The 18516-nt window shown below is 40.6% G+C and overlaps 1 protein-coding gene across 3 annotated transcripts in view; it reads right to left on the bottom strand.

The window, feature by feature from the left end:
* veph1 (ventricular zone expressed PH domain-containing 1) overlaps nt 1–18516 on the bottom strand; it is a 69330-nt gene that overhangs the window by 18008 nt on the left and 32806 nt on the right. For all 3 annotated transcript variants that reach the window (XM_044031960.1, XM_044031961.1, XM_044031963.1), the window contains exons 7-12: nt 14548–14768; nt 12531–12743; nt 10996–11375; nt 7785–7924; nt 7312–7446; nt 393–510 (exon numbers count right to left, since the gene is read on the bottom strand). In XM_044031960.1, coding sequence (XP_043887895.1) covers nt 393–510; nt 7312–7446; nt 7785–7924; nt 10996–11375; nt 12531–12743; nt 14548–14768 — 1207 coding nt within the window. The remainder of the gene's footprint in view (nt 1–392; nt 511–7311; nt 7447–7784; nt 7925–10995; nt 11376–12530; nt 12744–14547; nt 14769–18516) is intronic.

Below are 18516 nucleotides of genomic sequence, written 5' to 3'. Positions count from 1 at the left end.
ATTGGACTTGTAAGCACTTTTTCACATTATTAAGAAAAGTGCCATATAAATAACATTTTATTCTGATTATTTTGCACACAAAGTCTGAGTTCAATTTAAGGGTATACAGAAAAAAATGTTTTTACAGTCCAACTGCTTGATGATACAGTGTTGAACTTCTGTGGGACCTCTAGGGAATGCTGCGTAAATACCAAAACACTGCAGATGCCTTTATGCCTGATTGTTCCCACCTTTCTGCTAACCAACTGAAACAAGCGTTTATCCCATCAAACCGCTGAACATCCGTGTTTTTTATAGTCACACAATCCACTTCTGAAACATTTACACATGAACACAAAGCATTTTTCACCAAAGGATCGTGTGTGTGCGTGTGTGTGTTTGTGTGTGTGTACCTGTGGCCTTCTCAGGGTTGTTGCACATGAAGCAGCGCCAACCTCCCTCTTCTTCACTGTATCCAAACAGGTCAAAGAAACGCACCTCGTCCAGCTGGATCTGAAGACTGTCTAGGTCCTGAAGACAGAAGACGGATGCAAATCAAATCACTAAAAAGAGACTGTGTTTGTAAGCCTGTCCATACAAATTACAACACATTAGACATTTTTAACTCTCTTCTCAAACCCTTAATTCAACACACAGCAGCCAGAATCCACATCACGCTTTTGCTTGCATCTTACATCAGTGATTGTATCTCTATTTCATGTCCCATCAAGAATCATATGTGTATATTATGAGGCCCAGAACTGCAGGAAGGCCTGTTTTTTTCACACTAGGCTATACATCAATGAGACCTGAAAGCAGAAGACATAAACTATGGGGTGGGACACTCCAGCTCTGGTATGCAATAGACAGGAGCTCCCCATCAAAGTGAGCATCCAGAACAGACAGACAAGACCAGATGGGGCAACGAGATGAGATGAGAGGAGTGGAGAGAGGACAGAAGATTGAGGCCACAAATATCACTGTCAGAATTTGAGCAGAGAATTGAGACACGCTGAAGCTCAGACACTGACAACTTGTCTGTGTTGAAGGTTGCTGATGCTGATCAATATTACTTAAGCTTCACAAGTCTCTGAAAAATGATAGCTTCTCTCACCTTGCTGGTTGCCGTTTATGAATAATCCATACTCTTTGGTGTCTGTGTAGCGCACATGCTCACAAAGCTATAGAGTGGGGTATCACGAAGAAACTGTCAAAAAAATGAATATGAATGTGGGTTCGAACATCACTTGTCTGGTTTTCTTTGTATTTGTTATTAAATCACTGTAAGAGTGAGAAGAAAATGGGGAAGAAAAGCACCAGGAGAGAAGTTTTTGCTCATCAGCATGAACAAATCAGTGTGTGTGTGTGTGTGTGTGTGAGACAGTAATAGATCCCCATTAGAAACCCCGAAGGACTGCAACACATGGTGAGAGCTGCACTCCACTTGAAATACACGCTGTCACACTTAAACCCTTGAGATAATATATTTATGTTATGGTGCTGGTAAGATGATGATGGATTACTCTCATTAGTCTTCATGAAAACGAGGCAGTTTTATCGCTCTGAGCATCTATAGTGTATTTACACCAGTTTATCTATGTATGTATCTTCATACTGTGATTTTCTGTCATGTGATCTGCAGTTTAAATATCCCGTGAACAGAAATCTGTCCTTTGACTTTTTCTGATGATCCAAGCACCATTTCTGGAGGGCTGGATCTAAATGAACGTTGAGAAAAACAGGGAGCTGTAAAGGCTGAGCTACTGGTGTGTTTGACCTTCTGACTTGTGTTCCTTCATCCTTTGATATTAATGAGCTTGGATGTAAATGTGAAAGCTGTTTCTTAAGCGGGTATTCCCCTGTGGAACCCTGAGACGTGGACGAAAAAGCAACATTTCAGCACAAGTTGAATGATTGTCAGAGCATTCGGATGAATCCATACATCAGAGCTTATTTTGTGTTGTTCCAACTTGGAATTATTGATGTGAAAGGGCTTTTGCTTGTGTATACGGCTAAACGAGGACCATGTGTGGCTGTGACCGACAGCCATCTGTGGGTTTACATGAACATTAAAGACCCCCTTCCAATGAAAATCAGGTTTTGACCTTGTTAACATGCCCATATGGAATTTTTATACAGCGGTCAACGCGCATCATGAGTGAAATAAGGTAATAACGTTCACATCTTCTAACACGATGTCAAGTTTCATTTACTGCATTCCAAAGGAACAAATGATGTCACCTTTTCGTGATTCCTGGTTATCGTTTTGCTGTAGCGTGATGAAGGATCAGAGGATTATGTTAGTGCGGTATGTGAAAAGTTTCCCTCCTGAGACTCTTCACCTGCCCATACTCCCTAGAGCCATGGTTCTCAAACTGTGGTACATGTACCACCAGTGGCACGCAAGTTTCCTCCTTGGTACTTGGAGGAAAATCAGAAACACTGTATGTGTAGCCGAGATAAATTTTATTTAATTTTTGTCACCTATTCACGTTATTTTCTATTGTGAACGCCACCAAAATAGTTTTCTATTGTAAATTGGTTCCACATTGTTATTTTCCATTTACCTTTTTGTTTCCCAGGGGAGTACTTTGGCGTTGCACCTGTGTGTCCAGCTTCAGTGAGCACTGATGCTCTGAGCTGGTTATCTTTACATTTCTCTCCCTTTGATTTTTTTTAGAAGTTTTTTTTAATTTGTCGCTGTTAAACAATTCCATCATAAGCTTGAGTGAGCACTGATGCTCTGAGCTGAGTGGAGTAAGATGCTGTGCATTGTGGACTGTGTGTGACACCTGTGTTTCCTTTGAAAAGTGGAATAAATCCTCCAGAACTCAACTCCTGTGTGTGTGTGTGTGTGTGTGCCTCACTCAATAAAACACAACGCAGAAAATCATCGGTTACATATATAACAGGGTTTTGACCGGAGTGCGTAGAAAATAAAGCAAATGTGCATCTTCTGTTCTAGCACTTACCTTACCCCCTCCCCTGCACTATCACCTTCTGCACTCTCACCCTCTGTCAGTCCATTGTTCCTATCTACTGGATTTATTTTCAAGACTTCTATGTCGCTTATACCTCTTAAGTCGCTTTGGATAAAAGCGGCTGCTAAATGCTTAAATGCAAAATATAAAATGATTAGTCCCCTCATCTCTCGCTCCACCTTTAATCTAATTTCACTATACCAATGTCTGAAGTGAGGAAGAGGGGGATGATGTGAAAATGGTTAATGTTAAATTGTTCTTGAAGTAGTGTCGAGTCTAAAAACAGTGGAACAGGTCCTAATTGAATAATTTAATATCATACAGAAGTGGCAATAAAACCCACAAAGGAATGGTTGGTTCAGATCGTTACAAAGCCGACACGACTCGTCTATTCTCTAGAAAGCAACAACTGAAAAAAAAGACAGAAGAGGAGCGGCGATGAAAAACAGGCTGTCAAATGTAAGAAAAATGAGAAAGATGACACATTTGTTTCTATTACCATAAAACACTCTAGCCACAGTCTGCGTGGTGCCAGGTTCACCACGGTGCAACCCACAGCTGACAGCCCATAATGCACAGACTAAATGACTTGTATATGGTTTGAATAAGCCATGTTTAGAGTGACATGTGTGCAGCCGAGTAACGGGGCCGAACAAAACAAGTCCATATCTGATTTATCAGGACCAGAGCAGTTGATTCAGTAAAGACACAAAGAAACAAAGGCTGGATTATGTGGGTCTGAATTTAATCTCTCTATCCTCATGTAACCCCCTCTTCCTTTTCAGTAAACACCCCCCTCCTTTTTTTTCTTTTTGCAACTCTCTCCATCACTAATTATAATTTGAACAAGATGCGGCTGTAACTGCTCATGACAGATTCTGATTGCAGGCAGCCTGCAAATGCAGTAATAGACGTATTAAATATAACCTTTTGGAGACGTTTTATTTTTAAATTGCATTTATAACTTTATTTACAAACAGAAGACATGATTTTAGGCGTTAAAAGTAACAATTTACGTTGCATGTTGTTAACTTTTGATTTGTTTTAAAGTCCTTGATAAAATGTTGATTCAGTATGAAAACAAATATATTCTGGAGTTTGATTTTGAGTTTTCCAGACCAAAGGGAGAAAGACAGTGGGGGGTGGAGGCAAGATGAGGAGGAGAGCCGGGGGGGAGTGGAAGCCAGGACAACGGTGAGTGGATAAGAAGTGGAGCATTTCACATGAATGTGATGCTTTAAGATCTTTCACTACTTCAACTTCTTCTTGCCCTTCGTTCACAATAAAAATAGTTAGGTTAGTTGTTTTTCTTTTCACCTTGTGACAGCTGCATAAACTGTGATGTCGCTGACAGGCCGGAAACAAAATCAACCAGTCCTCCAACTGAAACGTGTAACTCTGGGTCTTTTTGACCAAACCCTGAATACGACCCCTATATATGTATGTTTTTAAGCTTACCAAGACAAATTCCACTAAACCTTTCAACCTTTCTTTTGCCTTTCAGAACAAAAAAAGACAGGCAGAGGTTAAGTTCATACTCTTTAACCTTCAAACTTACACTTGTAATAAGCAGCTATTATAATAAATTAAGTGATTATAATTGCAATGATTACCTGAACGTGCTCTTTCACTTCCATCTCTGCACGGGAGCCTATTTTCAGACTTTACCTGGCAACAAGAAATACTACTTTCTGATTGGCTGACAGGTTGCTAATTCCAGACAGCTGTATGAATGGACTACGCAGAGCAATCTGCTTTTGCATCATCCATTCATAGATTACTAATTTCTGTGTGGTGAGTTTTATCTCATTATTTTGCTATTTTTACTGGTCCGGCCCCCTTGAGTTTGACACCCCTGGTTTAGATGATCTAATAGATGAAATACAGGCGTTGTCCAAAGATTTAAAAAGTAAGAATTTTCTACAAACATTAACACTAACAGCTGGAGGACAAATGCGTGTTGCAGCTTTGCACCTGAAATAGAGCAGATGAAGAATGAATAGCTTGTAACCTATGGTTCTAGCTCTTCTCGACTCATCTCGGCACGGCATGGTTTAGGTTGGTTTTTCACTACAAAAAAGTACCTGCTCAACGTGGGAGGAGTCATCACTGCACTGATGCACTGAAGTGTACTGAATCATTAGAATCAGTTAATTAAAAATATTTGTTCAAAATATTTGTTTATTGATCGCGATCGGAAGTGCTTTCGCTACATAAACCAGACTCCTCTGTTACATGTTGAGATTTTAGTCATTTTACTGGTCATTTTTGGAGATGAAGCCACGTTTTAAGGATTGTTAAGTCTTTTTAACTTCTATGGTGACGTCACGCATAGTGTCGCCTATGCTCGCTTGGAACCTCACCAGAGGAGGTACTAGAAAAAGTACCATGTACCAGATACTATCACTAGTGGAAATGCAAAATAACGGTCCCGAGGCGAGGCGAGCCGGAGGAAACGTGCCAAATGTGTTCACCTGGATCGGAGATATTGTTCAGACCCAAAGCTGATTTAAAAACCAGCATGTATTGCACATCTTGTCATAAGACTCAGGGGAGAATGCTGATCCTACTGGTAAAACCCTGTTAAACCCGAAATTAAACATGTTTTTGACCAGTGGGAATTGGGTATATATAACTCTCTCTCTTGCCTGAAAATTCTTAATCTAATCTCATTTAGTTGAATTGTATCTCTTGGTTTTCAGCTGTCCATCCTCCATCCTCCTTCCTCCTACCTCCTCTTCTTCTATCAGACTTTATCTTCCCCACAGTTGTGTCAACATATGATCTCACTATGGACAATAAAAGAGGGGAAAAAAAAGGTGAAAACAATGCTTGTTTAAGTATCTCCTCAGTCTCAGACTTCCACTTCTCATCCTATCTCAAGCCACATCTTTCCTCTTTTTCCTTTCTCACTTCCTCTTCCCTCGCACTACATCCTCTTTTCTGCGAGTTACTTAAAGTCAACGCTCCCATTATCCTGCATTTTCACAATCTTTACATTCTTTGATTCTTGTCATTCCGTTCAGTGTGTTGCTATCCTCCGGATTTTATCTTTCCAATTCTTTCTTTTATCTATAACAGACTCTTTATTATCTGTTTTTTTATATACATTTTTATCTCTATCACCCATTTTGTCCACATTCTTGTTGTCCCTTCCTACTCCATCACTCTTATCTCTCTCACATCAGCTTTCTATTACTTCTGTGTCGTAAAACTACTAAACTGACTTCTCAGAGAAAACACAAGTCTCTCTTAAACCGCTGAAGCCTCATAAAGTCCTTTAGTCTGGCCTTAAATCTCCCTGTCAGTACAGATATAATTGGTAACCTTTCAGTCTCTTATATATGTAATAGCTTTCACATCTTTTCTCTCCCCGTCTTCCACTACATGTGTTTCTGCTTGGCTGACGGTGACAGGGGTGAACCTGTAGGTTTGATGGAGAGAGAAAGCAGAGAGGAAATGCAGTGCATGTGGATGGCGGTAAAGGTTGTGACCTCTCCTGTTAAATCTCATCTCCTTCTTTCAATGGGTTTTTTTTTTAAGTGTTTCATGAAAATCCAGACTGAGCTCATTTAATAAGGAAAAAAAAAGAGACATTAAGAGTAACTCCACACTGGTTAATACAAACTAGGATCCATATATCTGCTGTTTTAAACTTCACTACTTCGTACATGGGCTTCACAAAAACACACTAAAATAAAGTGGCAGCAAATAAAAACAGCGATGAAAGAACTTCAAATCTGTGGCGAAGAGAACAGTCAAGCGTTTTTATAGTGAGATTAGCAGGATGTGCAACTTCAATGGTGAGTTATCGTGTAAAAAAAAGAAAAAAAGTCTGCATGCATATACTGTAGAGAGGGACACAGACACTTCTCAACGTCCTTGTTCTCTTCTAAAACATGTGTTTGGTTTTACATGAATGAGACTGAATGTGTGTGTGTTTGTTTTTCATACGGTAACCATAGCTGGTCCATTTCACTGCAGACACTGTACAACCGTTGTAGAGAAAGACAAACAACAGCTGTATTATCTTTGCAGGTCTAATTACTTCCTAGAAAACACTTAGCGTGTCACATTATGGGGAGCACCACCCACATCCACGCACTTACAAAAACAAAGGCAAAAAAAGAAACCCGCATATAAATTCACACGTTGCTGTTGTCTTCTTCACCCAATCTGTTAATTACTCCTTTACACACAAACACACACACACAGAGTTTCATATTTACATGAAGTCCACGTTGAACTTTTCTGTTTTTTCACTCATCATGACTTCATCCTCTCTGCTGGACGAACACACACACACACACACACACACACACACACACACACACACACACTGGTCCAGTACCTTCCTGTGTGGGGTGGTGTGCTGTGTCATAGCCATGGGAAAACTGTGGGCTCCCTTTAGCTGCGTCTTCTCCCAAAGAGAAGCCAGTCTTTGGACACACTCGTCCCGGGTGCACAGGGGGACACTGGACTTACTCTGGTTGAGAGGGGAAAACAAGTGATTAACACAAACTAAATAAATATGACACTGTGTGAAGAGAAATGAATGAAAGATGGTGAAAGAAGTTGGGCAAACAATAGTCAGTTTTGTTTGACCTACAAAACCACGTCTTACGTTGCAGGACATTAATTAAATGCCAGGAATGTTCAGATTTAACAAAGCTCTCCTTGACGATTGATTCAATGCTACAAAGCTATAATTCCTGACAGTCGTGGCCCAGGAGCCAGTGTGGAGTGTTATAATGCTTCAAAGTGAAACTCTTGACAGTTTGCAGATTACATTTTATCTTTCGCAAGCAGAATATGTGGAAGCACCTGCAGATGCAGCAGCATCATGTGAATCCACAGGTGAGGCTGTCTGCTGGTCAGGTTGAAACAGGACTTGGCATACAGGCAGTAGTGTCCCTTCTGAGGACACGAGAACGACAGCTTGGCCACACAGCCTCGATTTATATCTGACACACAAAACAAACAGATAAGTGAAAATGATTAAAATATTGCTGACAGTCAACCTCGCACAGCTCTCTCTCCCTCTCTATCTCTCTTTGCATGCTGCCTTGTGTCTATTGCACATATGGACTTGTGCAATACTGGAAACATACTTGGAGACTGATTCATAGCATACAAGGGCAATGCATCTTGTAAAGGGCTTCTCTTCCCACTAACACCCCCCACAAACCTCCACCTCTCTGCCAAGGAGAAGTCGGTGAACAGTTGCGGTGCTTCACATTGAAATCATCTGCTACATTAGGACAGAGTTCAAAATAAAATAAAGGATTAACTTTCTGAGAGCTTCATTTTAGCATTTCATTTCCATTTACATAATTATTTAATTTCGTATCGACAAAACAAAGTTATAAATAAAATCTTAACAACACTTATTCCGTTCGAGTCTGCTTAAGGTAACGAGTGTTTTCACTTTTGGGCAAAGCGTAACATGACTCAAGCCACAGAGCGTGAAACAGTGTACACAAACAACCTCGTTGATGTTTACACCAGCAACATTTTTAATTTACGATGGAATTCCAATTTAATATAGGCCAGATTTGATGGCTCACATTCATAACTACAAATGCTATGGCATCTGACTTTCTGGAATGGCATATATGGCAATGGGACAACTTGCCATGTCTGAATGTACACGAGGAGGAGACAATGTATTGTCTGTGTACGTCTGATTCCGTAGGTTAGTACAGTAGGACTATATTGAATCAGTTTTTCTGTTGACCTTTACGTGACAGAAAAACAAAGGAGATGGATGGTGACATGGGTCGTGCTGTGGTTCTGTATGTTTCATTAGATCAAACATGGCTCTCGGGGTTGCTATGTTGTCTGAAGAAAGACGCCACTGCTGTATGATTTCCGGCAACAGTACTACGGCATATGTTGTCTCCTTCCGCTCGGAAACTAGTCCGACCAAGTGTATACATGCAGGAGTAATCGTACGATGAATGCCATTATAACGTGTTTGCGTAACATTAAAAACAATTATCTTAGTCGTTAAAATCGGACTTTTAACATGCATGTAAACACACTGATTGACAATCGGATTTGGAGCTTCAGTCACTGCAGCCTGGTAATGTAACCATCGTCTGTTTCCCTCCAATTCCACTCGAGGTATTCACCGACCAGAGGCTGTCAAATGTCTCTTGGCCAAAAAGCAGCCACACTCCTCACCTGGCACTGATCATCTGCTTTGAAAATTGCAAAAATCTGCTGCAAATTTAAATGAACCTTAACTGCAGGCAACAGAAGTAATTTGCAGCAAAACTCAACCTTAATTTGTTTTTCTACAAATTATCTTCAACGCCTAAGTGGTTCCATGACATATTTAAGCAGTAGCTCTCAACAGGCAGTGTTAGTGGTAATAAAACACTGAGTATGATATTCTAAAAGACCTGTACCTTCCTCTTCTGAGGCAGAACTGTCAGAACTCCTGGGATAAACTAATTACATACATACAATATTATTCACTCATACACACGTGTGTCATATGTCAAAGATAGTTAATATGTTATATGTTAATATACAAAAACTAATCACACTCTATGTTGATATGTATGTGCACTGTTCATGATAATCCAAGAAAGGGAGGGTCAGCAGCTTATGTGTAAATCAGCCAGCAGCGTGATGACATCATCTAGCTGAGGATGTATCATCATATTCTAGTTGCCTTGGCTTTGACTCACATTAGGAAGCAACAGGTAGAAGTGTGTGTGTGTGTGTGTGTGCATGCATGTATTTTTTCTTTTCTGTTTCTGCTTCACTGTGCATTCATTTCACAACATTAATTTCTTAATTTTGTGTTTCATGTTGGTGAAGTTTCGCAGACTGGTTATTACAACACACAGTGACTTATTAGTTTGGGAGTGGCAGCATCAAGTAAATTAAAAACACACAATCAAATATGTGTTGACAGGCGCCGCTAAAAGATAGTAAAAAAGTCTTAACTCGACTCAATTCGAACGAAATTGAGAAACATGAGACATGAATGAAAGTAAAATATCCAGTCCCTGAGAAGGACGAAGTATGAGAAGGATAAGAGGTGAAATGCAAAAGTGGATTAAATTGTAGACAATGGTTTGGGTTCATTTAGAGACAAAGGGTTTTGATTTCATTGCTGACCAAATAAACTGCCTGATCCTTTGTCTCTACTCTGCACACACTGCTAAAAGTATGGCATGAAACTGTGAGTGCATGCTCAGAAAACTGTACCCATATACACACACCATTGCATCACATTCATCTGTTTCTACTTAGACCTGGTTATGTTGTGTCGATGTAACTGAATACAATGACTCCACATTCTTTGACTCTATACCTCCATTAATGTTTCCATTAACAAATACGTCCATGACGAAGTCACATGGGGGTTTCACTCACATTAGAGCTCATCCTTTCTCACTTAAAAAGAAATGAAGAACAACTGCAAACAATACTGAGGGTCTGCAGTTCAGCCATGTTCTGTAGAAAATGTTAAACCAACAATACACTGAGGTAGCAACGGTATGAGGTATTGATCAGAGCCATAAGGCTTCAAATGTTGATGTTAAGACTCAGTTTCACACCAAATCTTCAAGTGAAATTAGTCCCAAAAATGCAGACCAAAACCTGGAACTAATGAGACAAAACCTCCTTTCTGAGGGCTTTGTACTGACGTTTAGGGCTTTGAATTAGATTATGGTTAGGCATTGACTGGTTATAGTTAAGGTTATGCAGCAGTGTTTCCCAATCCTGGAGCCCTGGGACCCGTGCCCTGCATGCATGATTTCTATGTTTCCCTGCTCCAACCCACCTGATTCAAATGGTCAGCTCGTCATCACGCTCTGCAAAAGCCTGATAATTACCCATTCATTTCAGGATAACGGAAAATAATTTGTGTGAGTCTCTGTGTGCGTGTCATCATTAATGACACTACAGCCATCACTGTCACTGCAGTTTCAGCAGGTCACATGATCTGAACTTCATATAGGACTTCATAATCCACTAACGCTGTAGTAGTGACTGACAAAGACGATTACATTACCTTCTATCACACACTGATCTGGGACTGGGATCTGCTTCACCATGTCTTTACAGAAGTCTCTGATTGTCTCCATGTTGTCTCTTAAATGGATGAAGAGTCTGTCAGCCTCGTCCCGCTCCTCTTTAGCTTCATCCTTCTCTTTGCTGTCACCTCTACCTGCCTCTCTGACCGCTCTGTCCAGGGCAGCAGTGACGGGCAGTGAGGAGCCATCACTGGTCCTTTTCCTGTCGCTTGGCGGTGCTTTCTGGTTTTCTGGCTGCTGTTTAGGTAAAGTGTTGGGGGAGATGTTGTCTGGAATTGGCTCCACTGCATCACCGTCCTCCCCACTGTCTGAGTTGATGGAGTGTGAGTGCATAGCATGGAGCGCCAGGCTCTTTGACCTGAGAGGGAAATAAAGAAGTCAGTCCAGTAGAGTTGACAAGCTAAAACCAATTCAAAGTCTGTTTTCTTCTTTTCAACACCTTAGAGTACAGAGTACGGGGGTTGGTTTGCTGTTGACGTCTTATAATAAAAACCTATAACCTCTGACTTAACCTTTCCCAAGCAAATCAAACAACTATGGTTTGTCATTCTTTTTCATGTGTGTGTCTCGTAAGCTTCTGCTTAGAAACTAGAAAGGCATGTTCTTGCTGCAAAATGGCAGCCTCTGCTTATAAAAGTCTAATTCTAAGGCTACGAAAACCAAACCAAATTTTAATTTTACAGCGTTTATACACGTATACTAACAGACTTATGGGAAGGACATTCAGTTTGTGCCAATAAACCTTCCTAAACATTTACGCACTGGGCGATTAAGATAACAACATTAAACAGGAAAAATGACTCAGCTTCAGCAGAACTGTGGCCACGAGCCATGTTTCTACTTCGGTTACTGAACTACCAAGGTCTGTGTTGTCCAAATTAAACTTGCTTCAGCGATACAGTCCAAGAAGCTACTGTAACTCAAAGTCAGAACATGCTTTACAAACTATTAATAGATATAATTTCCATATGTTTGCAGACAGAGTCAACATTCCCGTAGCTTAGATATTACCTGGCATCAAAATATAAGCAGCTTTATGCAAGGTCAAGTTAACTGCAGCCTATATTTACACTATAATGACTACTGGCTTTCATGCTTTCGAGATGGCTGCATTTCTCACACACTGTTAAACTATGATCTGGATGTTGGAACACTTGATTAACTCACTGTACTTGATTAAAAGGTTAAATATTATTACCATTACAGCACGATAGCTGCTGTGGGCTCTCTGTACATAAACAGATGGAATAATGTCATCTTGAATCCGATCTCTTGTTAATTAAAGCAATGAAATCAACAGAGTTATACAATGACAGTGATAATAATCGTTTCCCTTTTAAAGAACAAATGTTTGGGTCATTCCACAAACAAGTTAGTTAGAGCAGCTGGTCACTGGCTCGACTCCCAGCCAGATGAACCATTCACTGAACATCTCTCCCCAAATCTTGTCTCATTTCAGTGTCTATCAAGATAAAGACATAAACGTTAATGTTAATGGGACAAACCAGCTGACCTGTTGGATCTCTCCTCTCTGACAGCTTGGCTCGGGCTGTAGCGTCGCAGGCAGACAGGCGAGTCCTCCTCCACCCTCTCTCCCCCCATTTTCTCCTCAATGGTCTGGAACTTCACCTGAAGTTGCTGTACCGACCCCCGTCCTTTCTCACCTCCTCCTCCTTCACCTCCAGGGAGAGATGCACAGGGAGATGACGGGCTTGGCTCATCCACCCTGTAACAGATGAAATGAAAAGATTACAACCCAAATTCGGTGACTGGATAATGTCCTTAGAATCTTTTAACATGGAAACAATGAAGAGCCACAGGAGGAAGGATTCTTCTACCAGGACAGACGTGCAGTAGATGTGAACAGAGCAGATTATGACAAAAATGATGGTATATGATGATGTGTCGCAGTGCACACACACCAACAGCAGGTTATACAACAATAATAATTATGATGATACTATGGAAATATGGATGTTAGTAATGGAGGTAGAAGTTGGCATAAAGATTAATTTGGATATCTCTCTCCTAATCACTTTGATTCCAGTTAACTGTTTCTTTCTCACAATGGCGTCTCTATTTCAGGGTCTTTCAGCCACAGTAAACATGAACAAGACTCTTTTTCTCTGTTGCTGGCTCAATCTAACCCCGTCCTCTCTCTTTTTGTATCCATTTTTCTTTTCCCCTCTGAGGATAATTTGTTCTAAAACTTTTCCCGTTGCTGTTTGTTTTTCTCCAGGTTTTGAATCCCTGTGCTCCTCACCCCTTCTCTTTCACCAATAGCCTGCCTCTCTCAAGCCCCCACTCTCTCCATCTTTCTTTTAGTAGACCCCAAGCAAAGCCTCTTAGAAGCCGCCAATCCTGCACATACTGTTCTTATTTCAGAGAGAGGACTGTGTGTTTCATTCCCACACTACAGGCAGATGAATCCCATTCAACTTATGCACATTAACACGCAAATTCATGGAAGCACACCCTCACACAAGCACATGCATATGCTGTTTTATGTGTTGTGCATCTATACCGTTTTCTAAGCACATCCCATGACACAGACTAATAGGGAATTAGGAATTATTTATGGTTTTTTAGGCCTTAGCATGTGTCTTCAATGTGTCTGTTGCTATGGTCTATTGTCTTCAGTGTCTCCAAACTCGTCACTGCTCGCTGAGACGTGCAGATAAATCAGTCACTTTTGAAAGCAAGGCTCTGTTGGTGGTTGCAATCTGTGTTGAAATAATCTTGAAATTGCACAATGTGCTTTGTCATCATTAAACTAATGATGACAAAGCACATTAAACGCTGGTATCATATTAAGGAAATATGAGAAATAACGTGTCTGCAGTGCTAGTGATTCCCTAAGGCGCCTCAATACTTCATGAAGTTTTGTCGGAATGTGTGAGCCAAACACAAAGTATTAATTTAAACATCTGAATTCAAGCTGTTTGATCAGCAATTCCACACAGGCACTTATTAAGTACTGGTGAGCACTCAGTGAGTCATGACTGTCAGGTGATGACATACAAGGATTCAGAACAACATCCTCTGACGACAGAAATGAATAAATGTCTACATGATTTTTTTTTTTAACCTGTTTGGAGTCAGCTTTGGGTTTCAACCACTAATGTATCGTGTAATATTTTGCATACATGACTTTTAATAATAACAGTTTCAAAGTGAGTTAGAAGTATATATATAAGTGGGCTATATAGTCTTCATTTAAGAGCTTTACTCTACAGTGTTTGGAGTACATCTCCTGTGTACCATACATCATTCACACACTGACGCAACGTTCGCTGGGAGTTAAGTGTCTTGCCTGAGGACACACTGGACACATGGACCAGAGGAGATGGATATCAAACCCCTGACCTTCCAGTTGGAAGACTCTACATATTGAACCACTTGACAGTGGGCGGGCCTAATGTTTGGTGCTAGAGGTGGCTATCAGGGTCAGCAGAGCAGTGTCTGTCATGGGCGACTAATATTGCTGAAGTGATAATGAAGTAACGTCAGGTCAGCAGGACTTTCCCAACCTGCAGCGAGTGGCCGCGCTCTCTTCCAGTCTTCTACCCAACAGTTTGGCTATAGCTGTAAAGGAGTTGCTCATCCTGTAAATGTCCTTCCCACAGCCTCCCAGCAATAACGGGTAACGGTCAGTCAGAGCTCGGATCTCCAGCAGCAGCGTGTGGTGTAAGCTGTGCTCCATGGTGCCCAGCAGTGACACCAGGAAGACCAGCGAGCTGTGAGCATGAGCCTGGAGAAAGGAGACAACAGAGCCAATATTTAAAGAAAAGAAATCATAATATGTGGTGACGTGATCCTGATATCAACAGTAAAAGATAAATAACAGATGAAACCTTACAGTTGAGTGGTTATTTCTAATGTTGTGGACAGAAAATGGGACTATGGTTTCATTACGTCTTCTGATGATAAATGAGTGAATATTTTGTAACATTACCCACATTGGTTTTACATTTGTCGGCATTTTGGGGGATTTGTTTAACCTTCTTTTGCATTTAAATCATGACAAACAGTAAATGTGAACACATGCAGATGGCCTTCAGCTTAACTTGGAGAATATAAACTTGTTTTTTTTCCAAATGACATTACTTCCCCATTGTCCGCATACACACACACACACACACCATATTTTAAACTGTATCCAGTATCCAACTCTCTCTTGAGTATATTTGTTGTATTCTCCAAGGCAGATTCAAACATCTCTTTTTATATGTCCTGAAATGAGCAATACTCATAACTAATATAGTCACGTAACTGAAACATGTACTATTATTTAATCACTATGGAAACTGCAATCCTTCATGAGCCAAATTACATTCTGATCCATTACTTAACAAGTGACAGACGTGATTTAAAAGAGCCAGAAAGGCCTCAGAAAAAAAGAACCCTGTAAAAAAAATGCTCTGCTCTTAAAAAATAACAGCTTCAAAGTGCTTCCTCTGCTTCACTGAGTGAGAGACAAACTATGATGGATTGATGGGGGAGCAGAAAGATGGACAGAGCTAACCCGAGTGTGCAGTGCTTAAGGACACCTTGTATTGAGGAGAGAAGAATGCAGTTACTGCACAGTTTTGGCATGTTTCACAAGGTCTATGACTAAAAGTGCCAGGAAAGCTAGAACATGACTGTTTTGATGCAAACATGATTAAGAGGTCTGTGGAGCACCACAGTTCTGGCTTTTATTGTTGTGATGATTTTACATAAGCAGAACTTTCATCTTAGACTCTGCGAGTGACACTTGGCCTTGATTGATGTCCTAAACACTTTTGAGCTTTTTTCACTCATTGGTCAATAATGAATGTAAAATCCTGCAAAGTAGTGAAATTAACAGGAAGTGTATGAGAACTATGAACTGGTGCACCTAATTATGTGTTTTGTTGTTTTCCAAACAAAACAGAGCAGTGGGGCAGTGATCCAACTGATTTACTGCTCAAGACAGATATGAAATGAAGTAAGAAATCAGCACTTTTATGTATGGGGAAATACATACACACACACACACACACACACACACACTCACACACACATGCACATTTCCTCTGAGACAGACACAATTTGGCCCATTCACTTCTAATTACTTAATAATCATAATTCATACAACAATGAGAGCCGGTCCCATCTGGCAGTAGCACATGTGCTTGTATGATAGAGATATCTGTTTCAATAAATGAATGACAAATGAAGAAAACACTGCATTGGTCTATTTGATCACCATGCCTCTGCTCACCAACATGTGATTCTTGAGTCTTTCCCTCATCCATCTGCTCACTGATCTCTCAAAACTGAAGCTGTGTGCTTTGTTTCATGGAAATCAGTAGCAACAATATTCGTTGGAGATGTAACTTCTTGGAAATGTGGTCATTTTCTCCTTGGATGCGTGAGGGGTTTAAAGCAAATTGAAGCAGAAATCATATTCCCTCAGTAACAAAAACATCACACCTCCCTTTTAACGATAAAACCTGATATTAAATCTATTTATCTTAATGCCAAATTAATGCCAATTTCTTTATATTTTCAATGTGCTTAATCATTCAAATCTCTCTTGTGACACCCAGGTTGGCACCAAGTGAAGTGCTCTATTGTTTTCAAATTATGTATTGACGTCAAAATGCAATGTGCAGCCTTACATCACTGCAAACTGAAATTCCTTTGATGCCTGGAAAAACCATGGGGAACTTTTATTCAAACTGATTGGTGGTAAAAACAGAAGCACCCTGACGGAGTTGTGAAATAGGTGCTTGGATCAAATAACATTTATGTGTTTTAGAGTCTCCCCAGTTTATGAGGCTTCAAAAATTGTGGTGAGGATGACAGGTAAAGGTTTTTGGGGATATTGTTCATCTAATTACAGTGAATACGAAGAAAAACATACAAAGACCACAAATACGATGCTCATAACTCCGAATTCTCTTGTCTTGATGACCGCTCAAAGCTGTTTTGTCATTCACCCAATCAAACCCATTTACTCACTCATTCATAAAGTGCATTCACGCACTGTCAGGAGCTACATGGGTTTAATGGCATATTTCTATCAGCTTTACTCGCCTCGCCTTGCTTTCTGTAACGTTTCCACTAGCATAGTACTTGGTACCAGGTACTATCTTCAGTACTTGCTCCGGAGTGAGTAGGTACTATGCGATGATTGGTCAGACTGCCGGCCACTGACTGGCCAGAGTGCCGTCAAAGGAAGAGACACACAAATCAAGCCAAACAGTGCCGAACTGTAGATCAGTTAAAACTACTTAACAATCCTAAAAACGTGGGTTAATCTCCAAGAACTAGGAGTCACTGGTCACTTGTTTGTTTGTGTGTGTGTGTCGCGTATAAAATGAAGTCACCGCAGTTTTGCGCAGCCGTGCAGTGATAACTCCGCCCACGCTGAGTAGGTACTTTTTTATAGTGGAGATGCAACCTAAACCGTGCTGTGCTGAGGCGAGGCGAGGCATAGAGCCAGTGGAAATATGCCCACATTGTGTCTTGTCCACATTGGCATGTAGTCCAGTGGAATCAAACACCCAACCTTCCACTTGAAAGACGACTTGCTCTCCCACTGAGACACCACCTGAATCATGTCTTATCTGTATCTACCTCAACAGGAAAATCAAATCATTTTAGCCTATCATTATCAATCTGAGTATTTATTAGTTACAGTACATAGATCTAAGTTAGAACTGTGGTTTAATCATGTCATGAACAATATAGACTAACTTCCTTAAGGAGGTGAAGGAAGCCAGAGAGAGAGGGTTGTGCAATCCTGTTAGAATCAAGTGTGTGTGTGTGTGTGTGGGGGGGGGGCACAAACACAAGCCCACAGGAGGCGTTCTCCACTGCCATCACCAGGAGGCCTCTGCAGGGGCATTTCCCAGAAAAACACGGGTTATTTATCAAATGGTTCCAGTGTGAAGAAAGACAGGACACTATGGTCCGACCAATTGTGCTCATGCGTGTGTGTGTGTATATGTGTGTGTTTCTAAGCTGGATTGGCAGGTTTTTCGACAATAAGAGGAGGAAGGGAACTTTTGGAAGAAAGGTTGCCCTGGAGTAATAGAAAACGATATTATGGTTAATGATTTCTGTGTGTGTATGTATACATATATATATATATATATATATATGTATACATATACATATACATACATAAGAGTACACATCTGTGTGTGGGGTGCACCTTATTTACAGACAGATGATGTATTTTTCCCCTTTGGTTAATTTCCCAAAATTGTTATTACACCACTTTAAATGGACCCTGAGGAAATGAGAGTGGGAACCCTTGGTGTGTCCTGCTGTCGCTGTCATATCTTTAGACACACACACACACACCTCAGAGGGTCTGTAATCTGTGACTTCATCTGACCTGTCATTACAAATTATGTATTCCATTTAATGTCTGTACAACATCAGTTAACCCATTTATCTCATGCTCTAAACTTGCACGGGTGTGTAGGAGGGTGCTTTAACTGACAGAATCATGAAAACACTGC

Source organism: Solea senegalensis, linkage group LG8 (assembly GCF_019176455.1).
Source record: "Solea senegalensis isolate Sse05_10M linkage group LG8, IFAPA_SoseM_1, whole genome shotgun sequence".
Classification (NCBI taxonomy): Eukaryota; Metazoa; Chordata; class Actinopteri; order Pleuronectiformes; family Soleidae; genus Solea; species Solea senegalensis.
This window is presented reverse-complemented; position numbering and strand designations above follow the sequence as displayed.